Below are 27889 nucleotides of genomic sequence, written 5' to 3' on the forward strand. Positions count from 1 at the left end.
TAAGATATTTCTTCATTTATTGGGAGTATTAGCTTTAGTGCATTTCTGTACATTAGGCTACAGCTCACTTCAAATGTAACCAACAAAATATTTACACGACTGCAACTCATGCACATTAAAACAAGACAAAACCACTAAAATGCAATGAGCAGCAGCAGCAGCAAATGTTATGAACCAGGTACAGAGTTCAGATAGGAAACTTTGTGTTTAGAAAATTATACAAAAGTAAGTAAACACTGACAGTTAAGGCATTTGTTTGTTGGGAAAATGATGCACCATGATGGATCGCCATCTGAATCCCCCTTCACTCATCACAGCATCCGCAGCCGTTATTTACCAGTGATGCTCAACAAACTTTAGAAGATGTTTTAATCCTGAGATTGACGTCAGCCAGGTTTAGTAAAAAATAATCTGCAGAGGGCTCGAATGAGATCAGCCTCATTTGCAGTTTAAATTACAAATAGGTTTCAATAGAAACACAGAAAGATTTAAATGCACATTAAGCGTAAGAAGATAAAAAATAGCAATACTGGACATCCCTTGAAAAAGTCATTTCTAGCATCAAATGTTCTCGTACAGTTCATACTTTTAGTTAGGGTTCACTGTCTGCGCTTACATTGACACTAAATATGTTCCAGATGAGTAACAGGCTATAGAATAAGTAAGAAGAATAAGCACATTGCCTAGAAAGATCTTCAAAGGAGGATTATGAAGTAACTTACACACATGTTTTGAGCTACAGAGCAGAAACAGATTAATAAATGAACTGTGTTACAACTCTTTTAAATAGAAGACAATAATCTGTAAATGTACAGAAAAAACAAAACCAGCCAGAAAGTCACTCAAATCCTTCCTCACATTATCCAAACACAGAACGAGGATTGAATGTTATGATTATATGCCTATAATAGACAGAGACATCACTAACCGGACATCTGAGAACAGAGACATTATGCAGTTTCACTCAATTATACCAAAAGGAGGTGTACATTTAGCTTAACACATAACTACTGATTGCATTAAAGCTGAATATCTATAGAGAGCTTTTCAAACATGTCCTTCATGTTCCTTTCTTTTTTTTAAGTAAAACTGCTATAATTGGTCCCGAAACAAGTTGGAGATAGATGTGGAAGATGCGGCTAATGTCTCCCAGTTACATCTCTGTAGTATCTCAAATTCATGGAGAAACATTAAACATCCAATTGTTTTAGTATCACTGCGGTATGATGGAGGTACTTGGTTCTCAAATGCACAGTTTTATAAGAGCGTTTCCCTTAACGTAGTACACAAAAATTAACAAAACGTACAACCTTATAGCCCAGCTACAGATCTACAGGAATGTTTAGAGAAATAAGCACTGCCAAAGGTTTCAATATTTCAACGTGTTTCATATTTGATGTTTGTAAAACTTGTTTAGTCTGAGTGTTTTCTACAATGAGTTAAACGATGAAACTGAAATGTGATGTAGGACATCTATTCTCAAAGTTATGTTAGTTTCTCTAACCACAATCATCATCAAACACTTTCTACGACTGACATATAACTTCTTGTCGACACATTTGAATCCTTCTTCTCTCACTTGAAGAATCACATGCAAAACATAAAATATGATATCTTAACCAAATCATTTAAAGGTTAATAACACTTGGGTTCACATGTTTAACATCGCAAACTTGAACTTTCAGTATGTAACATGTTAGTTTCTATTTTCAGCCATGACCACCGGACAGTTTGAAGGCATTACACAGGGAATGTTTCAAGCTGCACCTAAAATCTTTTCTAATCTTTTTCTATTGCACAGAAGTTTCTCTTTCAACCTGATGCTTCTAAACGGCTCCTAATATAGGAGTCCATTCAGTAACAAAACATCAAAGCGTTCGTTTTCCACAGACGGCAGCCCTTGTTGTGAATGTCCTCGTGTGAATCGGGGGGCTACAGGCACTCAGACAGCACTTCATGCTTGTCTGTCATGGAGGTCATGTCTGACTGTGGCTCTGTGATGAAACTGGCACTCAGCTGGATCTTCAGCCTCTCCACCTCGTAGTTATGCAGATACTCTTGAATCAGGTAGCGTTCCCGCTTGATCCGAGCCTTCACTTCCGAGGGGATGTCAGGGATCATCCACGCCACGAAGAACTTCACCACGAAGACCACATGCTGCAGGGAAAGAACGAGTCATTATAGTAACGTCATAATCAGTCTCCTACATTTATTCTAAGCATTTGTTTCTCTGTAATAAGCAGTGGATATATGGGCTGTCTTACTTCCATGATAATGATGAAGGCCATTTTAGCTGCCAGGATGTGCCAGAACTGCATGGTGTGAGTGTACGCCCTGTCGTGGCCCGGAGGGTAACGGTAGTCACGGTATCTGTTCAAAAACACAAGAAGAGGGGCATCAAAAAGTTAGTAATGAATCATTAATTAAAATCAATAAACAAAATGTGCTGGAGCTAGTACACATCAATAAATACTGTGCAACTACAAAGTCTCTGACAGGTATATATAACTGTGCAGGAAATATTATAGATTAATATCGATAATTAATGGATATAAACATGATTTAATCTCTTTGTAAACACAAACAGCCATCACAGAGGCACTGAGAGAAAGACAGGTGAGAGTCTGTAAGTGAGTCAGGGAGAATTCAGCTGAACAGAGTCTAGCAGCAAACTTCTCTGTACAATTTGATCTATTAATGAGATAGATTAAAAACCTAAAGGGATAAAGAGTGTTAATGGCTGTTTAAATCTCCAGAATGTGAAAATGTCATTCAGAGAATTCACTCATGTGTTATTGTAAAAGATCATTGAATACCTTCTGTTTGTTTTACTTTACATAGACACTTCCACCATATAAATTATGGCTTAAAACTAAAGTAGAATACAGGTAACAAAGGGTTTGATTTTCAAAATGTTCTAGCGGTGATTGATTTGAGTGAGCATGAGAGATGGTCATGTAACCTGAGGGAGTTTTTAATATTTTGTTGTAACAAAAACGTATTTAACAGTCAGGTTTTGTTGAAATATAAATAAATAAAACATTTAAATCAAAGACATTTTCCTTTTACTGTCAATAATAGAGCTTTAAAGACAGAAAATCGGTATCTGCCAAAATCGGTATTGGCAGGTCAGACCAGGTCAAATTTGTGAATGGGAATAGTCCAGAGAAATTGCAATCGGTGCATCTCTAGTTATAAACACCTCAAATTCTTGAGTCAAAGGAAAGATGATTATTTACATTTTTTCAGGAAAACAGTGACTGATATACCAAAATAACAAAAAATATTGTATTATTACATAATGATGTAAAAACTTTTACGATGAAGGTACTTGAAGTGTTTTGTACTTTTGTTGTAACTAAACATCAGCTCCTCCAAAGTTATATTAGTTTGTCAGAATCTGTCAAAGAAAGGTCTTTGATTGGTCACAGGACTTTAGATTCTCATAATTTAAATATTGTATCTGCTCTTCCTGGTAGAAAGAACTGATGGCCCAATATTGGACTGTATTGTGATAATGACTGAGGTTCTTTCAAATATGGGTCGTATTCGATCATCTTCTGAGGGAAACATGTGGCTCTTTAGGTGCTAAATGCTAGCTAGCGTCTTAGTTTTTGAGTCTGTCTGTTTCTGCTATATTTCTCTCTAAACTACAATGATGCATAAGTTACCTCCTGTATCATTATAGTCATCCAATCAGATGTCCATATAAAAGCATTAAAAAGTGCGACTTTAAAGGGCAAAGTATGAAATCCTATTTAAAGCAAGATGCATAAACGCTCTCTGAGCTCTATTACCTGCAGGTGCTGGTGGAGTTCACAAACCAGTGGTCTTTCTCCTCCGGCATGTTGTCCTCTGGTATCTGTGTGATGTTGTATATTGACAGGCTGTTGTTAATGTAGCCACTCATGCTTGCATCTTTACCGTAAGCGTACAGGTAGACCATTCGGGGGATCATGTCGGAGGTGAACGCCATAATGAAAGCCTGCGGAAAAAAAGTGAACAAGAGAAGCTGTTAGTGAAATGTTTTCATAAATATAGCACATCAAAGGGTCAGATGATGCGTGATGTATGTTTGGATTTATCTGATCATAGTTTACCACACTGCTATAAGTAACGATGCATTCAGTGACACATTCTCTCTCAGCTCAAACAACTCTCTGAATGCTCGAGCACACGCTTCTACACATACAGCAACACTCACATTGGTAACAACAGACAAAATAGCCACTGCGTTGAGGATTTCCTGCCACGCTCCAATGTTGCGGGCCTTGGATGCTACGGGTCGTCTGAACTGGGTGGTGAACTTCCAGGCGTCCACCCTGATCTCAAGGATGTTGTTGAATAGAGCCAATAGGGGAGCCAGGGGGAACGAGGCCACGAACAGAGTGATGAAACCGAACTGGATCACTGGAACGACACACAGAGCGGAGCATACTGGGTAAGTGATAATTACCATACAGCCAATATCATCTTTCTCTCCTTGTGAGACATAAAATCAGTGTTAAAAATGTGCTCAGTTGGGGTGCTGGTGGGGCAGTGGTTAGTGCGCGCGCCCCTTGTACGGAGGCTGTAGTCCTTCAAGCGGGCAGCCCGGGTTTGAATCAGCCTGTGGCTCCTATCCATGTCATTCCTCACACTCTCTCTCCCTGATTCCCGGCCCTATCCACTGTCCTATCTCTCCAATAAAGTCACAAAAATCCCAAAAATAAATCTTTAAAAAAAAAAAAAAAAATCCGCTCAGTAAAGCATCTCACCCATCTCAAGGTACTCGTAGAACAATCCCAGCTGGCCGAAGTTCTGAAGAACGTGGTCCTGCTCCCAGCGGCTGTAGTGGTTCTCAGGATTGTGCCGCCCTTTTCTGCTGCTCCACCAGTTACGCATCAACCTGTCAGGAAGCCCATGAAGAAGAAACAGATGTCAAACTGCTCCCATTCAGGATTTGCACAAAGCCAAGGAGACATTAACAGAGAGAGCTGACAGTGATATGACTATCCAGGAAATGAAAAAGTGAATGCAGGTCTGCAGTGTGACTGTCTCAATCAGACCTAAAAACACAGACCACTTTAATATAAAACTGTATAAGAATATATTTAGGCGTGAACAAGAGCATTAAAGTATGTTGTGCCATGGATGTATATTTTATGGACATAATAGATGTTTCAAATGTGTACAACTTTTTTAAAAGTGCAAGTTGGGATAGCTGTCGAGTATTTCTAGTTTTATTTCACATTCTCTCTAGTTTGTCATAAAGCATCTCCAAGTAACGACCGGGGTCTCTGCTTGTATCTCAGCCATTTGGTCAAAAGATTTCACATCTAAAGTCGTCAATACACAAAAAAATACACACAACAAATGGCTCCAACTTGTGCTATATGTACCTGGTGTAGTGTTATGTGATATACCTCTTAATCTAGACAACGATTCAATAATTCTTCAATCTTGTTAATCTTCCTTTTGACCATGTAAATATCAGTGATCTTAGGTGCTGTCAGACAAGGTTTTAATAGTTACATTTCCAATCCAAATCTGTTCTTTAAATGTCTTGATTTTAAATAAAAATTAGAGCAGAAAGAAAGAAAGGCAACGACTATGTCCCAATTTAAGGGCTGCATCCATCAGAGGGCGCATTTAAAGACCAATTACGTCACAGCTGCGCATCAAAGGCTGTCCCATTTCAAAGGCTGCTTCAGATGCATCCTACTTTCCTCGGCCAACTTTGACCCAGCTGGTGCATCCTCCGTGGCCGAACATATCCTGAGATTCATTGTGCCCCAATTCAATCCTAGCAGACTCACAGTACATACGTTTTAAGTAACTGGTTTCATCTATTGTAAGTCCAAAACGGCTACCATTTCTAATGATTAAGAAAACAAAACAAGGACTTGAAACTTGAAATGATCTTTAAAAGAATCGATTAAGTTTTGTGACATTGTTTCTGTCGTTAGTTCTGGTGCAGAGTTGATGTTCTGCTAGGGGACAAAAGGGAACAGAAGCTACACTAATGGGGACTCATCTGTATACAAGACGGTCTCATTCCAGTGAGAGGTCTACGCAGCCTTCAGAGGCCTTCAAAGGATGCTTCCAACTGAATTGGGGCACAGGGTAAAGAGTTGATGGACTCACGGCAGCAGGGCTTCCTGAATGTTTCCCCACAGTTGTTTCCCCGCCATAACGATCACCAGCTGTGTAGTCAGCTCGATCAGACATCCTCCAGGGTCACACTGGGACAGCGAGAGGATTTTTAGTGGCAGTTACGTTAGAAGTAAGGGCACGCACCTGACAGTTATATTGGGAATGTTTACATAAATACATGTCGGTTCAGTACATAAACTAACTTTAATCAACATTGTATTTTTAAGAAGTTTTTCAGCAAGAAAAACTCACCTCCTCATTCCTCAGTTTGCTCCATTTTTTGCCAAACATGTATGAGTAGTCTCCAGGATAGCCCACAAATTTCCCTTTGAAGAAGGCCACATAGAAACACGAGGAGTAATAGTTCACAAACTGAAATAGGAACATCTTCATGGTCAGCCTGTTCTCATATTCCAGATGAGTCTTTGGGATTTCTGCAAGAAGAAAAAAAAACGTTCTTCCTGTTAGCTACAATAAAAAATAAACAGATAGTAGTGCAGTAAAATGAGTTAACACTTTCTTTTCTGAACAGTAAAGGGCAATGTGACACAAAAAAAACAACCTTAGCTATAACTGTAATAATGCCGGCAGGTATAGCGAAGGTTCTGGAAAGTATGGCGTCAACATGATTACATGACCCCGTAGCTGAGTAGTCAGTGATCAGAAAAAAAGGAATTCATGCGCTGTTGCTGCTAGATGTCACGCAGAGAATCAAAAATAACACCAGAAGGGAACGCGTTCTGGAAATGTTACAAAGACGAGAAGAGATAGGAGAATCCATCTCTGTCAAGAGAGTTGTCGCCTTTTGGAGGCAAATTTGATTCATACTTTGATGTAAGTAAAAGATCAATTTGATCCCATCCCCATGATGAGGATAACGGTTAGGACTAATCAAACTTCAGAATCCCGATCACTAAGGATACTAATGCCATGTAAACCTGGATGGATTCTGATTGGCTGTCAGTGTTTCAATCAATCATCAAATTGCTCTAAAGATGATTCAAACTGTTCATCATTTTCTCCTGTTGTAAAATTTGAGAAACGGAGTCAGTATCCACTTGCTCTTTTAATTATTTAAAAAGAAAACGGAATCATAGGTATCGTGTTTGATATTGCTTTTGCTTTCTCCTTGGTTCTGTTTTCTTTCAGTCAAGAATTGTCAGTTCAAATCGTCTTACCCATATCAGTGATCCAAACGGCTACCCTCTCGTAGAAGAAGTTGAGGATCATGATGATGACAAAGTTGATGCAGGAGGCGGTGACAGAAGTTGCCAGCTGTGGGGTGATGAATCTTCCCACCAGCTGGATCTTCCTGAAGGGGTCTTTAATGATACTTGCAAAGGCAGCATACACAGCGAGCCTGTACGCGATGACCCCGATTATACAGGCCACTATCAGAGAAATCTGTGGGGAGACACACACAGATATATAAATGTTGTATATGACAAGACATGGAAAACCCCTCAATTTGTATTGTTCTAAATAGCAAGACAGAGTTTGGTTACCCAGAATAAGACGGTGGTTGCTGAGAGGCAGAAGCGAGCACACTTGCTGGTGATGGGAAGATATGGCTCCATTTCCTAAAGGATCAGTCCATAGGATTAATATAAATTATTCTCGAGTACGTTATATTTGTCATATTTATTTTCAAGTTTGAATTATTTTCTTTTTGCATCACCTGCGTGATCTTGTTGAGTCTCTTCTTGTTGCAGCGAAACTCAAACTCGGGCCGGATTTGAAGCTGTTGTTGCTCCTCCTCAAAGTCCACCAAGTCCCACTCGTACTCCAGCCGGGCCTGACGTCGTTTCCAGAACTCCAAAAACAGAGTTACTGTTGGAGAGGAGTGAACAATGGATACAGAAGATGTATAATCTGAGTTTGAGAATCATATCTAACTAGTAGATGTTGTTGTACAAAGAGAACTTAGTCCTACGCTGTGCAGTCGTTGGTTTTTGGACGGATCTTTAACTTGTTGTGACTTTGCACTGACTGAAAACAAAGAGCATGTGTTGGTTGTGTGTGGAGTGTGATGTGTTTATAATGACTTTCCATGACTCTGCTTGGCTCATTGCTGAACATGAGGCCAGGTTTTTATGTATGGTTTTTATGTCTTGGCCCCAAAGTGTAAACTGTGTTTGTGAGTTGTTCTGGGCGGAAGCATTATAAAAAATCTGTCCATCAAGAGGGAGGGGGCTAAGTGGGGTCTCAAACACAGGTTAAACACAGCATGAGTAAGAGCATCGATTGACACTTACCCCAAATCCCCATGAATATGGCGAAGAATACAGTTCCCTCATTATCGAACAGATGGGATTGCTAGAAGAAAAAATATGGGAAAGATTAAGTTTCCCTGAGATGTAGAAGCATGCTGGGAGTCAACACGGTGGCATGCTGCGGACACACCACGATAGAGTTTAGAGCAGCTATATTGGTAAACGATTTATTTCAAACATCTAACGTATAGTTATTATTTTAAGGTAACTGCTGGTTTTAAAATAGTTTCAAATGAACACATGAGATGTAATGTTTTACCCAAGAGGAGAGACAGGTAGAGTTGAGCTTCCAGAAAAGGCACTTTTTATCACAGAGTGGACACATCACAATACTGCCTCCAACAGCTGGGTCACATATTTCTTTGCTAAATGGAGGAAAACAGGACAAAGATAATAACGCTTCAGTATATCCATTTATGATCAAGTTTGGACAGACCATCAGTGAATACCAAAATCTTTTTGTAAAAGTTTAAAAGAGGGAACAGTTGATATATGATAAGGCCAAAAGTAGTTTTGTGCAATGTGGGTTGTTTTAGTCGAGGTTTGGGCTTAACCTGTAGGTATCAGAAACGCTGACGCAACAATATATAATGTTGAAATGGAAAAAGAAAACACTACATGAATGATCCAGCAGGTGCTCTTTAGTTAGTGCTCTATAGGAGGGTGACAGTAAAATCAAAATAAAAAAGAAGCAGAAAATCCAGGGAGTCTTGCATGACATTACATGATGCAGAAAACAATGTAAAAAAAACAGATTTGCCATCTTCAGGAGGTAGAGTGTTCTTAAATAGTCTATTAAATACGAGACATGGCTTACATGCTTACCAAAAACCTTAAGGCCTAGTACATATTAAATTTTTTATAACAAAAGTGTGACTAAAGCCGAAGTTTTCATTTAAAAACAATATCAGCCTCCTGCATAAGTAGGATCAATGAAGAAGTGGTTCCCTTTGTTTGGTGTGGAAAAAACTTGATAGGCCTGCATAAAGCCCTGACTGCAACCACTTCTAACACTTTAAGGGTGAACTTGTTTGCAGACCGTGAGCCACACCTGATTGCCTATTGATGCCCTTGTGTCTGTAGACAAACTATGCAGAAAATCTCTACATTAAAGATGCAAAATCTATGTTGAGATTTCCCACAAGGATCATAGTTGTTATTGCAGCATATAAATGTTCAGTGTTTTGACATTTCTACATTCCTTACAGGTATTTTTTTTTTACATCCATCCATGTCATTTGGGCACTTTATCGACCAGCTCCCCCGCTGCCCTCTGGTGTTACTAACCTGGATATGTTGTCATCGTAGCTGAGCACTCCATAAATGAAGCATATAAGGCCCATGACAGCGGCAACGAACAACATCTCCGTGTAGAAGCCGAGCCAGGCGAAGTAGATCCCAATCTTCTCCCCGTAGTACTTCCTGCCAACGCAGAATCAAAACAGCAAAGTTCACGAAACAAATGTTAAACCCTGCGGAGACAAATAAGAAGACTTGCGGCTTTGCTTGTTTACCTGATAAGGTTAAGAGGCTGCTCTTTGTAGAAGCAGAGAAACCTGGCCCAGTGCTTGTACAAGTTGTAGCGCTCGCTCTCACACTCGGCATTTCTGGCTCTTTTCCAATATCGACACTGAAGTTAAAAGAACAACAACAATATGTGCAGTTTGGTAAAAGATCTTAGAAAATGAAAGATATTTCCAAAAGGTTTTACTATTCCTTCAACCCTTCCTTAACATTGACATTTAACACTGTGCAACAAAACATCATTAGTGAACGATAAATACATTTAAAGTTCTTATATAAGTCCTTATCCTTATATCATTGCTCTAAGCATGAAAATGCTCAAGTGATATGAATGTACTTCTTAAATCCTCACCTAATGCACTGACTCAGTGCTACATAACCACTTTACCTAAGTATAAATCACAGCTGTAGCAGCAGCTCTAGTTGTAGTTGTAGAAGTTTTAGTTATATGAACAGAATAACAATGTTGTGTCTGGTCCAGGAAGCATTGATTCTGAGTACTTGAAATGCAACTGGGTCACTGATTCTGAGTACAACTATAGTATGCAGCACATCATAAATCTTGAATATCAAATCTTAACCTGCAAGCATAGCTGGGCTCGGCTTTGTCCCTTTGTTATGATGTGTATGATGTGTATATGTACATATGTTTGGTCTCTGCGTATTTCTGCTCCTTCTTCCGTGTGTCTTACATCATGTAGTGGAAATGCTGCCGTATACGTCCCATTGCTGATTAGTCGCTTGATTCCGGTTTTTTCTTTCTCTTTCTGGCCCTCTTTATAGTACGGGCAACGAGCCAGGATGTAGAACACCTAAGAAAAACAAAAGGTGGAATTAAACTAGATAGTAACACGTGTGGTTTATATAGTTGCACTGGCCTTTTTTCACCCCCTTAAATGAACCTTGACATTTACAAATATCTCTTCAAAGTCTCCAGGTGTCATCCTGCCACTGGTATACAGATTTTTTGGTTTCGCATATGAACAATCTGATCAGTAACTTGTGATTTTCGATGAAGTCATACTCACGATTCTGTTTCTCGTGGAAGGTGGGAAGAAGGTGTCCTTGTCATTGATGAGGAAGAAGTCTGTCTTGTTCTTGTCAAAGGGGTAGGTGAAGTAGTCCGGGGTCGGGCGCATGATGTGCTCCGGCAGGCGGAAAGGATGTGAGAGCCATTCGAGAGGGACATCCTGACCATGGGGGATATCGCTCTCTTTGAAGGGAACTTTGATCTTTAACACATCAGCATAGGTGGCCAGTATGTCCCATGGAGCATGAATCTTCAGGAAATATGTCCTCTGGTCTTTGGAGTCCTGATGAACGTTAAGACACAGGAGGGGAAAAACCCTGTTTAAAATATTTCAATGTATGACAGTATAAGCATGCCCGTTACTGAACCATCCCTTTAAGACGTGTTTCTATCATACAGGGTGTGCCTCAGCGAACAATCCCCTAGGTGGTGCAAGTGCCCTGATTTTGAATTTCTTACTGATTTGTCATCCGTCTCCAGCTCCAGTCCTGCTTTCTCAAGGTTGGCCTCAAACTCCCTCCTCCTTTCCTGAGGATAAAAAAAGCAAACAGAGAGCATGAGAGCCAGGCACACACTGATACATGAATAAAAAAAAAGAAAATGCTGTGGTTGTATCAGTAACCAACAAATATACAGGAGAGAGGGATCATGTGCATTCATAATCCATAGACAAGATCAAAAGAGAGATAAAACACAGCACTCCCTCTCTACCCTACAGTTAGACAAAAAACTGAACACATCAGAGCCTGCTTAAAAAAAATGTCATTTATATTATAAATGTCACGTATAAAACATTTAAAAAAAAATGTAATTCAAGCAAATTATCAGATGTTTAAAGGCAGTTTATTCCACAATTATTGTCTTTTGAAAATGAACAGAGCCTTCCTCAAACACAAGTGTTATCCTCCTGACATCTTTGTGACGCTTATATTGAATGTGAAACAAGAGAATAGAAAATAAAAATTTGATTTACTTTCAGAATGTGAACATCCCTCCATCCTACATGAAGGTACAACGCTTTTTACACTTCAAATAAGGTCAAAGAAAATGAGCTGCTTTTTGTTACTACAAGCAAATATAAAACTGTGAAAAATATGATGATGGACAACAAATTCCACTTAAGTTCTCTTTCAAGGAATATAGTTCTTAGTAATATTTTAACTACTGCATAGCTGCAAGGAGTCATTGATCAAAATCAAACAAGAGGCTGGCTTTTGTTTTCTTACAAAACTCTGTGTCCTTCTTTCCTCAGACACCTCCACTTATCAGTTTATTTAAAAACATATTTCTGGTCAGTTGTGTCACGCATTTATTGAAAAAAGAATTAAAATCTGTATCTCACTTCCTCTTTGTAGCCATGTTGTGGATATAAATTGTGTAATAATGTCACCAGTGTAACAATGAGTCACCGGCAGCAGTGTAACATGCTGAGTAGTCATCTAACAGCAACTTGTAACTTTTCTGTTACACGTACCTGTTTCTTCTCTCCATCTTTGTCATCGACATAAGACAACACAAAGTCTATTCGTCGAACTCCGTCCCTGAAGAACACTGTGTCTTTGTTTGGCTGTAGCCTGTCTGTCTGAATCAGAACACAAAATATGAAGAATTTAGGTTGCTGACAGAGTGGGAAGCAAAAGCAAACACAAACGCAGTCCTGGGACATTAGACACACTGACAGGAGAAGAAGTGATTCTTACAGACAGACTTAAATGGTGCAAAGTTTAAGACTGATACGTGCAGAAATAGATAAATGGAGACACACATTGTGTCCTAAAAAATTGTAGCAGACTCTTTCTAAGGATCAGACTTTCACTTGTCGGTGCATGAGAAAAGTAATTTTAGAGAAAGTTTAACCATCTAGAAGAACCACAGTTGAATCTGGACACTGTACAGTCACAGCCTGTCATTAAACTAAAATAGTCGATGGTGGAGGAGAAACATGGTCAACATTTTCTACATCAACTTCTGAATGTCAGTCATGGCCTTAACTCATTCTTTGACATAGGTTACGTCAGCCATTTGTGTAAAAGAAGACTTGTATTGACACCTCTTACAGTAATTGTTATTTTAGAAAAGAAACAACAACTTCAGCTGTTAGTAACATCCAGCTATAAACATTTCTTTATCTCATCTTACCTACCTGATAAAAACCTCTCTTTGACTAAGTGCTTAAAAGCATGTGATACACTGTTATAGTTATTAACAATATACAGTGGAAGTATTTAATGCTGTTAAAAATAATGTGGATAAATACATTAACATGTTAGTTAACCCACCAGGAATCAAGATACTGCTGAAATATTTCAGATAGAGATCAAATATTTCTTTAAAGTGACAAAAACTTTTGTCAAACTTTAAAACATATTCTAACATATAGTTCAAATTCTGACTAAGATTAATTCTAAATTGAATTACAATATCAAAAGTTATTTTGATGGCAGCTATGTTATGGCAGCTAATGTATTCTTTAAAATGTATTGTAAGAGCCAAAATATAGTTTTCTTATACTGTACTGCCATGTTGCTGTTGTGTTTTGTATTGACTGTGGGTGTCACTGTAAGAATAACAGCTCAGGTATAAATTGAAGGAAGACAGTGTCTAGGTTAGGTGTGTGATCCCAGAAAGACAAACGTTTTTTGACCACTCAAGACTGCCGTCATTGTAAGGTTGGGGTATTTAGTTTTGCATTTTTATGGGCTTTTATTGACTTTGTTGGGCCTTTTGGATTAATAAAGAAAATGTTCGGCAATCCGGTCTGGCTGCCAATAGCTGATTGCAAACTGGCACAGCCCGTCTGCCATGCCATTCCTGGATCTGGCATCTCAGTAGTTCGGTACTAGACTGACCTCCTTATACATGTATAGTTTTATTAAGTTGTTCATATCAATATACACCTTTGACATAACATTAAAACAGTGTACTTTACATTTTCCAGGTGGAAATCATCTTGCATCATGTTAACTACTGAATACTTAGCAGACTAAACTAAACATCGCAGAAAAAGTGAGGAAATTTGTGATTTTTTCTTTGTTGTAACAATGCTTCTTGTCAACAAATCTTACACCGTTGGAAAGCCTGTTTTTATTTCCCTTCTAAATGGTGCCACATTTGTAAGGAACATGCATTGTGTGATAAGCAGCAGAGCTGAGTATGTGGGTTGCGCCCATGAAAAACTTGCCAAATCTTCTCTGCCAATTCCAAACAGCTTATTCTGCTGCTGCTATTGTTTTAAGCTTCTGATACCCCAGGTGCTGACAATCAGTTGCCTGATTGTGAGCATGGGCCCTGCTACAGTTGGTGTCTGCTCCAAGCATGCCACGTTTAACTGTGGGCTACTTCAAGCTGGTGTTCAGCACAACCAAGTTGCAGCATTATTTGGAGTGAGCCCTAGTACCATCTCCAAACTGAAGGTCAAGTTGGGCGTCCCAAGGAGACAACACCCCAAGTAGACCATATCCTAACCCTGTCAGCACTTAGGAACTGTAGGCAGTCTTCTACAGATTTGCAGTCAAGGTCTGCAGGACGATATGGCCGACGGCTCTCTACCCAGACAATCCGGAACAGACTGCACGCAGCCAATCTCCGGTCTCATAAGGCTGCCAGGAGACCTGCCATGACTGCCCTTCACTTTCAGGCCCATTTGCGCTGGTGTCGGCAACACTTGCTCTGGAACCTGAACATGTGGAGGAATGTTATGTTCAGCGATGAGTCCAGATTCTGCATCCGGCAGTTGGATCGTACGGTCACAGTGTGGAGAAGACGCGGAGAACGCTCTGCTGATTGCTGCACCGACAGGGTATGGTTGAGGCAGTGTGATGCGGTGATTTGGGGCGGCATCTCCCTCACTGGAAAAACCAGGCTTGTCATCATTGAAGGTAATCTCAATGCAGACAGATATGGAGATGAGATTCTGCAACCAGTGGCAATCCCATATCGCCACAGTCTGGGAGCGAACTCTATCCTCCAAGATGACAACGCTCGCCCCCACAGAGCAGGATTTATCAAAGACTACCTCTAGAATTTTGGAGTGGAGAGGATGGAATGGCCTGCCTGCAGTCCTGACCTCAACCCCATTGAACACTTGTGGGATCAGCTTGGGCGCGCTGTTCATGCCAACACAACCACATTGTCTGACTTGTGACAAATGCTGGTTGGAGAGAGGTATGCCATCCCACAGTAGTGTGTGGCCAGCCTGAGGAGGAGATTCATGGCTGTTGTGGCTGTGTATGTTTCTTCCACATGCTACTGAAGCTCCTGTTTGTTAAATTAATAAATTGTTAAATTGCCAGTATGTCTTGTTTGTTCAGACTTCAATCATCCAATCCACTAAACGACACCAAAGCAGAGTCAACAGCAGAATAAGCTATTTTGCATTGGCAGAGAAGATTTGGCAAGTTTTTAATTGGCGCAACCCACATACTCAGCTCTGCTGCTCATCCCACAAATGCATGTTCCTTTTACATGTGGCACCATTCAAAAGGGAAATAAACAGGTTTTCCAACGGTATAAGATTTATTGCCAAGAAGCATTGTTACAACAAAGAAATAATCGACCAAACACACACTACCTTACTTTGTGTGCAATATTTATAAAGGTTCAACCACAGCATGAAGTTCCCAGTATTTTCAGTCGTTTACTGAACCACACCCAGCTTGTTTATCAGACCCTCACATCGTAGCAGGGGTATTATACTGTTATTTAATCATCTTTTGTAATATAACCAGATAATATTAAAATAATATGATCAGTCTTGTGAATTAAGACAGATGAAACATCTGCTGGTTGGATTCACTTCATCATCGTCAGACAACAGGCTCTAGTTTATTTTTATCTTGCTGTCTGAGAAATGAGAGGAACTGTTAGCGACTCAGAGGTCTTATGATTCAGCGACGAGAGCGATAGAGAGTCAACAAGAGGTCGGCCATGTAGATCCACAAATATATAAACAGTCTTTTGGCTACAGAGAAAATAAAAACAGCATGGGCTCTACAACAAACACAACCTCAATGAACTGTTCCAGAAAACTGTGTAATAGTTTCACATTTCTTTTTACATTCTTGCAGGTAGATCCAAACCACTCCTATATCAGTATTGTAATTGTAAAGCTACAACGAGTGCCCAATTATCCTAGCTTGAAAGATAGGAAATCAATTGAGCTCTTGTCAATGACATAAAGTTGCCAAGCAACCAGCTGAGAAACAGGAAGTCATTGCATTACACTAATGCGATATAAGGTGTTACATAGTGAGCTCTAGAAGGATTCTTGGTATAATCATGCATATTCACTCAGAGTCAGACAGAACCAGGATATCTGTATCTCTGTTTCAGTCTTTATGCTGAGCTAAACTAACTGCTTGTGAGTTGTAGCTCCATATGCACCGTACAGACCAAAGAGTTGAACAAACCTTCTCATCCAACCTGAAGAAAAATCAAGACTTACTTCTGCATGTCCAGGAAGAATCACTCTTTCTGATAATGAAACACCATTTCCACTGTTTTCATCTGAAAGAGAAAGAAAAAGAGAAATTAAACACAATATTGCCTGTTGAGTAAACCAGAACTGAAGCATAATTAGGTTTCATACGATTGAGTACAGTTACAAAACTGATTTAAAAGAAGCATGATTATTTTCCATTTTGAAGTTGTGTTGAGAGAATTTACGTTTCATCAAAACTTTTGTTTGGATCGTTACAGAAGATCAGGGCATGCATTTTAAAGTCCTAATCCTTGAAGATTTTGGTTTTATGTTTTATGACTTTAATTGTGTCTTTGCATTTTCATAAATCACTTCTCTGACACTTGTTATGTGTTTGTCTTAATAAACGAATCATTAAGGTATTTTCAACTAACCATCAAATAATTCAGACCTCCTTTATGGTTTTGCCTGTGGTCTTAAAGTGTGTTAAAGAGTCATGCTATCAGTCAAGATATAAGCTCAGTCTCAGATGGCTAAAGGTCGGGAGTATCTGATCTGAAATCCTTCAGACTCAGTGACTGTATGCACACAAACAAAAGATTACGTAGAAATGTTTGTGTTCACAAAGTTTCAGATTTTGCGTAAGAGAGATTTCTCTGACAAAAAGATCATCCATTTCACCTTCCTGTTTACACCTACCAAACAAAGTAAAACACATTTTTAAAAGAAGTTTAATGATTATAATACAGATATAAAAGACTAATTTAAATGCAAACCTAGCACAGACAGGACAGCATTAATAAAAACATCAACAATGGAGTAGACGTTGTTCTCCTCTTAACCCACCACAGTGTTGATCGAGGCTATATTAAGCTCTGTTTATATCCATGCAGGATATGTGGTATGCAGGATAATAATAAGCCTCCCTCCGAACCAAACCATCCCTTTAAGAGTAATCAGCTGCCCAGCAATTGTTATGGCCTCTCATGTGTCTCAGACAAACTCTCTTTAACAAGAGCCCCATACAAATCCTGCAGGCTCTTGGCATCATCAGCCGATACAGACTCTCGCCATATTGAAAAGCATTTATATGAGCTGAGCGAGAGCAGTGGACACACATACATTCACACAGACTCCTTCATCTCTAATACAATGACACACAACATTCCAGCAGGGACTCCCTCTCATAGCAGACTGTGCAGGGAATGTGCTCTTGTAGCATTGCTATGCATGCTGCTCTGTTAATCCCGAATGGTGGGAAAGCAACACTTCCTGTGGGGGAGGCTGAATTGTGCACCATGACACGTCAGTGGGGGGAGGGGGGGGGCCCAGGGGAGGGGCTGGGGTTGCTTCTGTACCAGAAGTCTCACCGCCACACAAGTCAGTACACACAAAGGACACAAAGATCTCCAGCCTCCTTTAGCTTCCACACAGGATCCTCCTGATTAGACCCAATGATCTGACCAACAGCAGAGCGAGCCAATCAGAGAGGGTCTGTGGTGTCTCTGTGTCTCCATGTGGAAGCTCACTGAAAGGCCAGGACACTCATCAGAAAGGAATGGAAATACATAAGTAAGATCATACGAATCCCTAAGGTATTCAAATGACATAGTGGAGTTTGTCGGCCTGTGTGAAGCACTATTTATTGTGCAGCTATATTTGTCTTCATTCTTCATGCAGTTTTTCTCTCTCCCTCTCCTTTTATGTCCCACTTTTTTTTGGGTCTTACTCCAACTGTGCGCAGCCAGTTATCAGAGCCGGGCTTAAGCAAACAGAAGCAAGGGGCCAGCAGTCTGTTGTATCTATTTCAACAGAGAGAAAAATAAATGAAGAAACAGGGTCATGCACACGCTGTGGAGACTAGCTTTTATGAAAGTGAGCACACTTGGGCATAAATGTTTATTCACTAAAAATAACTACTGTATATTCATGTCACAGAGTTATTAATTCATGCAAAGTCACCTTGAACACTGTCGCTTTCCAGGGTGCAAATGAGCTAAATCACAACTTATCTAAAACTGACTCTAATGCCTTTCCTTACACTTTCCACCCAGACACCCTAATTACACTTCAGCAGCTCTCTATTTACAGCAGCTGAGATACTCTCTTGTGAACATTCCCAGAAGCAGAATGCCAACTCACTGAGGAAATATGCCAGTTAACCTCCAATACACTCTGACTCAAAGTGACACTTTTAACCACCAACTAAGTAGCATCCCAAATGATTCCTCATGTGGTTAAAAATAAACCTACTTTTTATTTGTAACCAAAGTTTAGAGTATCCTCGTTCACTTTGCTTTTAATCCCATGTCTTACTATGATATACATTTTTCAACATTATTTTCTATTGATTCAAACTCATAAATGCAAGCCTGAAAACCCAAACTGGAGCAGAACTACACAAGCCATTCATCATGCCTTTGGGGCCAGTGAGGCTCAGCAACGGACACAATCAACTCTCTTTTCCTAAATTCCCTAATTCTATCCAGAGACACATGCAAAACACATGCATATCCACTTATGAGAACCAAGCGGCATCCTCCAGTCCTGAAAATGAAGTAAATGTGGAAGTGAAAGAAACAGCATTTCCTCGAGTGTCCACTTGAGGCTGGCTGTAAAAGCCCCCCCCCGTGTTAAAAATGCCCATTTGACAGCAGAAATGAACGTGTTTACAGACTGGTTCAAAAAAAAAGTTTGGGTCTGACTAGCACATGTGTTTGTCGGCAAAAACTATACAGGGTCAATTTGTTTATATCTCATCCGTTTAGATTATATTAAGGCTTAGCGTTCTGCATAGTTAGGGGCGTGGCTGGTCTCACTGACAGGCGGGTGCGTTGTAGCTGTTAGCCAGGAGACTTATGGCATGCCTCAGCTCCACCTCTTTGTCAGTAACTACGTTTACCAAATGGGTAGTGTGAGGCATTGTGTCCAAAATTGGGACTGCCATCTATAACCTTCAAAAGTCTGCTTCAGAAACAAATGGGTGACGTCACTGAGACTACGTCCACATTTCTAGAACAGAGTGGTGGGAGTTTGAAGGCCAGTAAGACTGAATTCACTTTTAGACCTGAGATGATCATTTTACAAGAGAATGACTTCAGTGATTTGTCCGCCCTTCTAGAGACCAACACTACAGTGCATCCCTTATTATGTTCCTTAGTTTGAGTTATTTATTAGAAATACTCTCCTTTAAGTCGCCTATTCTTTATGTGTCATATTGTAGGAGCACCTTTTCAGGGACAAAATCATGGCAGACGACACACTTGAAATATCTAATGCAAACTGAACTCCCAGCAGTTAGGTATTGAAGCCCTTCAGAACAACTTGTATAGCCAAGGAGAAATAAACTTGGAAACAGGTAATAATATCCATGACTACTTCATAAAATGAGCATCCTCTTACATAATCCAGAACAGGAAATGCTGACCCCCAGTTTTCCACTTTGAAATCAACCTGACAGACAGAAATAAAAGCCAAGAATACCTTCTGTAAAAGCTCTGTAAAAGTTCTGTATCCCACTCATCAAGCAGTAAAAACAAAAAGCTTTCTTTTCTCTTACCCCTCTTCACATTTAATCTTCTCTTAAAGTGAGGAACCTGTTGGAGGACACCCAGGGATATTCCCATCCTTTTCAAGTCGAGGTCAGACCAGTGAAGTAAAACATGTGAAAACAGGAATTAAATTTCTGCTTCTCTTCCACTAGCCTGATCATTTGAGGCCTCACTCTAAGTGATTAAAAAAATAAATCAGCGTAGGTTTTCTACAGCGCAGGCCAACAGTACATCAGAACAGGAGGCCACTTGTGCCAATGTGCTGATCCTGCAGAGAGAACAAAAACAGCAGAGGTGGTGCATTCTCTCTGAATGGAAACAAATCCAATACGCCGCGACTAAACCATGCCAAAGCCTGATACGCTACAACCTGATGAGGTTTCCATTCACTTTCATAATAATTGCCTCTGGCCACAAAACAGGACTCTCATTTCTGGACTCCTTGAACTCTGACATTCCATTTTTCATTTTAGTGTTTGTGACCTTCAGGAGAGCTGCCCACTTACTGCAAGTGTATCCAAAAGTGAGTCATCAAAACAAATGTTATGAAAGGAAACCTGCATCTCAAACTCTGAACCAACATCCAGGGTCTAGTGTTTGTCTGACGGGAGAATGTAAAAGGATATTTAAGCCACCAAACTACCCACACACATATACACAACTACACACAAGCACAAACAAATTCAGCTTGAATCATTCTTTGCATCACAACACTTGAATATCTAAAAACAACAGTACATCAGCAATTGATTGAATGATTGACATGCACTACATGTAGAGTGTCTTAAGATAACTTTTAGGGATATTTTGCACTTCATAAAGAAAATTGTATTCTTATTCATTTGACAGATATATTAAAATATGACGAGCACACAAAATATATTGCATTCATAGATAAATCTACACATGAATACTTTTGGTACTATAAGTTTGGGGCTGCTTTGGCTTAGTTGGTAGAGTCTGTTGTCTCTAAACCAGAAGGGTGGGGGGTTTGATCCCCAGACACTTGGGCGAGACACTTGACCCCAAGTTGCTCCCGCTGCTTCGTCGCTGGCGTATGAATGTGTATGAATGGGATTGGTTGCTTCAGATGGGCAATTTACAAAAGAATCACTGCCATCAGTGTGTGGATGGATGTGAAAGCGCTTTGAGTAGTCAGAAGACTACAAAAGCACTATACAAGCTCAAGTACATTTACCATTTTACCATTTCCATTGAAGTATTTTATTCACTAGTTGCTTGTAGGTTGAAATTAAGTATTTATATTATATTGCTTTTGTCAACTTCTTTAACCATTGTATAAAAGTCAAGTGCAAATGTATTACTGACACTGGACAGAGCAGGTGGATGATAAATTCATTTTCATAATGATATTAAGTTCAACCTTCTATTGTGATATAGAATTGATTGAAAAACATTGCTTGGGATAAAAGCGAATTGTAGAAATGTAGTATAACTGTTTATGGATAAAAAGAGGACATGGCCTGTGTTTGTTTGTTTTTTTGCGAATCCTGATGTACTAAATTTAAATATGAACATAAGGCGGCCCTGCAAATCTTTCTGCAACATTGTCTAAAATGACATAATACAACTAGAGATATTGAACAGATGGCCAGCAACCTTATAAAACCTTGATGGTATACAAATGCATATCTCTTTACTTCATACAGTACTCTGTCAAATCGGCCAGCTCTAACTGACACATTACCACGTGCACATGCCTCTCTGCAGTGTGTGAGTGCATGCATCAGTGCAGATTTGACACTCCAGCCATGAACACATGACACAGCACATATAATCACCAGGAGCCAGAGACTGCACGGGAAATGGAAGCTGAAGGAGCAGACAGACACACACAGACATCTGACTCTGATAAGCAGAAAGCAGTATACGATAAATGGAACAGCAGCAGAAATATGTTCCATAATTGAGGAGTGTCTGCTTTTATAGGAAAGTCAGTGGAATAAAAAGAGAGAAAGCAGCGGACAATGATGAGTGGATGGACAGACAGGCGTCACATAAAGCCTCTGATCTGCCCGTACCTGAGTGTAGGTTAATCCTGAATGCGGTAAGGACGGCAGGACCATCTTTAAAGGACAGACACATAAACACAGGTTAGTATTAGACTGTAGGTCAGCTGGGGGGCGAAAGTAATTGCTGACAAAGTGCTGCTGAGACACACAAAGAAATCCAATCAAACACTCCTACTTGAAAGGTAGTGTCCAGGGCCCACTCAAAGACTAAACAAAGCAGAACAAACAGTCTAAAAGCACAAGCAAAGCAGCACTTCAAATACAGAAATCACAGCAGAGTTTCTACCAGCAGCACAACATCTAAACAGGCAGATAACCTGAACATTGTGCAGTAAGTCGTGTACATCTGATTCAATATTACACCAAATTGTTTTTCACTATGACTCAGGCGGGATGTGTGGGTGTGTGCTGTCTAACAGATCTTCGCCCTTCCACGAGGTTGGCACTCAGCTAGACCGCCCCTTCTGCTAGCTCCTCTCAAACACAAAACACCTACTTTGTACTTTTTTTTAAAATCACTTCAGAACATGACACCAAACTTCAACAAATGCAGACTGACTGACTAACCACAGCTCTGTATTACAGAAACATAGAAATGTTCTCAGGGGAAGTGAGACAAACCTGACACAAATTGCCCTACAACTTCCCTGTAGACAGAGCGGAGTGTAGATGTGTATGAAATATTGACGAGATGAAGGTTAGCACTTTGGCCCATATATAGTATATTCTTTGCTCTGGTCCACATGTTATGGGTCAAGCTGAAAGTCATCCACTACAGTGACAGAGAGACAAAGTGATTTCAGGGTGCATTAGACGAATGTGGAAGGAACTGAGATATTAAATGGTGGCACACTAGACTGAAATATTCAATTGTATACCAAAACACTTGAGTGAAAAGAGTCCTGGTAGTAAAGCAGGGGTGGTGGTTCTACATGACGGAGTGAAACCACAACATCCTGAGCTATGATCACTGCTACGTCTTCAATGACAAGTCATCTTCTCTATCTCTCGCTCTCCACATTTCCTGTCAAGTCAGCATGCTCTGTACAAAATGAAGAATTCATAAACTACTCCAGGCTAGTGGGGTTTGTCTACATTAAGAGTTCAAACTGAAAATTCTGGAGTTAATGTTTGATTCAAAATACAGTATAATCAGTTTCAAAGATCACTCTTGATCATGGAAACATAAATTGACCAAACAAATTCTCTTTCAGGTATATTTAGAGGCTGTTTCAGGCCTTTAATCACATCACATGGTCTTCATTAGCAAAGGAAGTTGCCCAGATGTTCAATAACATCATGTTTTATAACATCTGGAAACAGGATTTATAGCCCAGGACATTTTTTCAGCACTTCGGTTCACTGTTATGATTTTTTGTCACATTTTCACCCTTTAAAAAAAGAAAAAAGCTTAATCCAGCTTTACCAATTTAAATAATGCATTTGGCAACACTGCAACTATCATAACTTATGTGCCAACTAACTGCACACATAAATCTTATGGTTCATAGCAGTCTTTTTTTACTCGTGTAATGTTTGGTAGTGCGAGTTGTGCTTTGAGTTTGGATCAGACTCTTGTTGTTATGGGAAATAAAAGTTTCCCTTCTTATCATCAGGATATTGTAATGCCCCGGGGGAAATATTCTTTGAGGGTCTGGAAAGCTTGTACGCTGCACATGTAAATAACTTTAACAGCAGAGGTGGTGTGCAGTGTAGTGGGTATAATGTGTCACACACTTAAATGCTAAGGTTTCCATCTTTATTAGTTTGTTGAAGAAGGCGTGTTTATGGAAAGAGGTTTCATAAAAGTATTGCTTGATTCATACGAGATGTCAACATTAGCTCAGTTCAGGAATAAAAAGTAAACAGAGATACTGTACACTCAGGTATATATAGTAGGCTGTTCTATAAACAGCTCTCATGCATTATATATGATTTAATGGCCAAAGAGAGTGTTTGTTTCCCTCATGTTAGTGTTTCAAGTCCGTGAAGCCAAATGCTGGGTAAATAGGCCAAAGATGGGGGAGGCATGTAAAACCTGTTTTTCAAAACTTACACCAAAACATATTTATTAAGAGCATGAAATTTGCGGTGGCATAACAACAAAATAGACTGTGTCCTCTTGTATGTTGAGAGAGAATCTCAGTTGCTGTCCATATCTTATTTAGAATCAAGCCTCCATCAAAGGGGTAATACAATTACACTGCCTGTCTCCATAGTAACTCTCTGGCTCTGTTTCACCTCTAACTGCAGGATGACTTCATTGGCTGGACTGCAAGATATCAAAGTGAGATCTCCTTAAATGGGAGAAAATCCTTTCAAATATGAGCAATGACTCTTAGGAGTACTTCAAAAGGGGGTTCTTTGAAACTAATTATTGCATGACGAATTGCGAAATTGGCAACCTGATTGTGAAAAGCTAAGAGTCAAACTAAAAACAGTCTTTTATTCAAACATAGGTCTTTTTATGTTTCCAATGTTTACCAATACATTTAGCTAGCTATTTCAACTGTTTGTCCAATCCTTTCAGCTAACTATTTGTACCATTTATCCATCAGTGAACTATTTCAATCATTGCTATATGGACATTTCAACTGTTTGTCCATTTTCTACTTCCTAACATTTTTCACTGTATCCCTTTTTTTTTATCTTACCTCTCATTCACACCTGGTTGGGAATCACTCCTTTAAACATCCATCCCTTTAACTGGGTGAAGAGTGCATTTAATGTTCATTCAGTAGAGAGACAACATTCATGACTGATTGTAAACCAGTGTTTGGGCAGCTGTGAACAAGGTCAGATACTCTAAACACATCGATAACATGGTGAGGACAGATCATGTCCTCCTCCTTTTTCTCTGTTTCCTGAGTCACATGTGGCGCCGCGCTGATAAGAGTTTGAACAAAACCTCTGCAGAGCAAGACCAGTCTATTAACCTACAGCCTCAATAAAAGGCCTGTTTTACTACAAACTTTCTAAATAAGACAACAAAGAGCGAGTAATCACAAAGGGAAATAGTGTGATTGACAGTTAATTATTTTCACTCAGTACAGTATGCTGAGAAATCATTGATTTTCATCAGATGTTGGTATGAATTATCTTTATTTTTTCAATTACCATCATTATATTTATAGTATTTGAAGTTTATTTCGGACATGTAAAATACAAAAATAAAAAAGGGAGAAGAAAAGAAAACTCAAAAAAAGGATATGATGTATATACCTAACTAAAGAAACATAATTCAGTGATGTTCACATTTTGGGAAAAAAAACTTCAAATGCCTTTTAAAGGGTTGAGACTGTTTTCTTGATTTTAGACTAGAGCTATCGTGACACAGATAAAGCTTTAGATGTGTAAACATACTTCATTGGTGTAGACATATCAAAGTCATCAATGGTAAAAACATGTTTGCTTTTTTCATTGCTTGTTTATTATTTTAGTGACTTTGGATACAGTCATTAATTATGACCACTGCATCATGTAGGCCTACTTACTGTATGTTTGCTTGAGCTTGTTTTTTATGTTGTAGATTCCTCTTTGAAAAGTTTCTGTTGGAAAACACAATGTCTCCTGCTCTTGTTTGAAATGGCACAAACACTGGATTTCTACAGGTTTCTGTACTCCAGCTAATCTAATTGTGAAAATTATACATACTGTATGTGTCTGTCTACAATTGAATATTTGCATAAGGGGTTAAAAAATAAAAATAAAAGAGTAACACAGTGTCAAATAAGGAATTTCAGTCCCAGACCTGAATAAAGTAAAGAGTATATGAACTAGTATGCAACTCTGAGGACTTTAAATCAGCATGTTGAGTGAAAATTGAGAGCCAGTGCTTTATTGCTGTAATCACTAATGTTCTTCCCGAGAAATACATCTAAAAGACAGTTTTATGTGTTTTGCTAATTAGACCTTAATGTGAGCCTCACATTACACAAGAACAATTGGTCCCTTCACCACAAAAAGTGGTCGTTTCCATTTGTCAACGCTCCATTTATGAACTGTAAACGAACAACATTTCAGATATTCAGGACAATACAACCACTTATATCCCTCTTCTTGTTATCAAAAAGCAGTTGACATACTAAGGATCATGTGCTTTTTAGCATAATATGCTGCATACAGTAAAGCAGTACAGCAGAGGCAGGCCAAACTACACCCCACACATTCCCTATCACTAATGTACCTGACCTGGGCTGCACATGGACACACTCACATTTTTTAATGGACAATCTCCTAACATTATTTAACATTATTTATGTCACTCCTGAAATGTGAATTTTGAATTCAGCTTATGCTGTTTTCATGTTTGTCTTTTGAGTGTGATGGGGGGTTGCTGTACATGGAAACAACAAATGCAGCAAACCAATTTGTTTCAATCACTCTGACTGACAGCACATTTACGACAGTGGGATCTGCCCACACATTATACATCCAAATGAACAAAACTGACCAGGCAGTCTGACATCACAAAGTGAAAGTGGTTTTCTGTTTAGCAAAGAGTCAGTGAGGCCTGACCATTGCAGAGGAGATAATCCCATTAGACATGGAAACACCTTCTGAGCTTGACAGATAGCTGGAGGAAGAAAGATGCATTTGTTTACTTGCTGGTTCACTTCTGATCATTTTTTTCCCCCTTTTCAACTCATTTTTCACTGAAAATACACAAAGACGGAGATGCCTCTTTTCAGCCGGGACAGCCTGCTACAGTAACTAATGGGATTTTGGTGGATGACGTTTGGTCAGTGTGACTTTAATTAACACAAATCTAACTGTAATCCACCTCTGTCTGGAGAAGACCTGCCAGTGTGACTTCACTGGAGCTCCACAGTAAAACATTGTAAGGGACATTCCTGACAGTAGGGCATACAAACAAACAGAAACACACACTAACAGCAAGCCTGTCTGTTTTTATCTATTTCGCCCCTGGTCTGTCATGGGATCACTGCTGTAAAGAGAACTCAGCTTGAATAAACTTCTCTGTGTGGACTCGTCCTTCTGCTCTAGCAGTCACTGAGATCTAACATCGTCACTCCTGACTGAGTTAGTCCTAATTCATCAAAATCCTCCCCGAACTCTGCCCACTTTCTAGTTGATCTGAGGTCAGTGCAGCACAGTCTCAGTCGGAGAACTGCACACTACCAACGACAAGGCATTTGAACACAACTCACTAACAAACTTTATAAGCAGACATTTAACATGCTATCTGTAAAACAAACGTGTCATGTGCTTTTAAAATTGGTAGGCTTTTCGACATGCATTAGAAATTACTTTGAAATCTCTATTTACAAAAGACTGAATATTGACCTTTTCTTTTCTTTTATGATTGACTATAATGGTTTAAAATGACCCCTATGGTTTTCTTATAGGGCCTACAAAATCTTAGGTTTCTAATTCCGCAATGGTTCATTTTGATTGTACCGTAGTGGGCTGCTTGGCAAAGTTGCTCAAGCTTGAGGAAATAGGCTACATGGCTAAATTTGTCACATGGACAAAAAACACCTCTTCGCGACCCTTAAATCCCTTAAGAGCTTAATGAGTGCATGTTTCATTACCTCCTGTCTGTGAGTCTGTCGCGCTCTGCAGCTCGATCAAAGTTTCATCCTTCGCCGTTCCCGTTATTCTCCTCATAGCGGCTCGCTGTTTTGATGAAGGCTTCTTCACCTTCTCAGGACACTGAAGGAGGAGGAGGAGGAGGAGGAGGAGGAGGAGGCGCGGTGTGTGTGAGGATGCCGCAGAGATCCAGACACGTCGATGAAGAGTCCACCATGGAAGTAAAAGGCGATCACACACTGAAATCACTGAGTCCAGTTTGGATTTCTGTGTGAAACGTCGGTCATATTTACATTATAACGGATCCTCACTGAGACTGTACCCTGCAGGGCTCCCTGGCGCTACCCGAGAACGCAAGGCACACATAAAGG

The 27889-nt window shown here is 39.6% G+C and overlaps 1 protein-coding gene across 2 annotated transcripts; it reads right to left on the reverse strand.

Moving 5' to 3' along the window:
* On the reverse strand, positions 1–27889 carry ano5b (anoctamin 5b). 2 transcript variants are annotated; one of them, XM_061036946.1, is made up of 21 exons: positions 27521–27889; positions 21975–22019; positions 16406–16467; positions 12437–12544; positions 11422–11490; positions 10961–11245; positions 10625–10744; positions 9923–10038; positions 9696–9830; positions 8668–8773; positions 8391–8451; positions 7814–7965; positions 7641–7715; positions 7314–7539; positions 6388–6569; positions 6127–6224; positions 4758–4888; positions 4205–4410; positions 3798–3985; positions 2265–2370; positions 1–2157 (listed from the first exon to the last, which is right to left on the reverse strand). In XM_061036946.1, exons 1-21 carry the CDS (start codon positions 27594–27596, stop codon positions 1933–1935), a joined length of 2772 nt encoding a protein of 923 aa, XP_060892929.1. In that variant the 5' UTR covers positions 27597–27889; the 3' UTR covers positions 1–1932. The 2 variants fall into 2 exon arrangements, with proteins under 2 accessions (XP_060892929.1, XP_060892937.1); XM_061036954.1 differs by lacking the exon at positions 21975–22019.

Source organism: Labrus mixtus, chromosome 1 (genome assembly GCF_963584025.1).
Source record: "Labrus mixtus chromosome 1, fLabMix1.1, whole genome shotgun sequence".
NCBI lineage: Eukaryota > Metazoa > Chordata > Actinopteri > Labriformes > Labridae > Labrus > Labrus mixtus.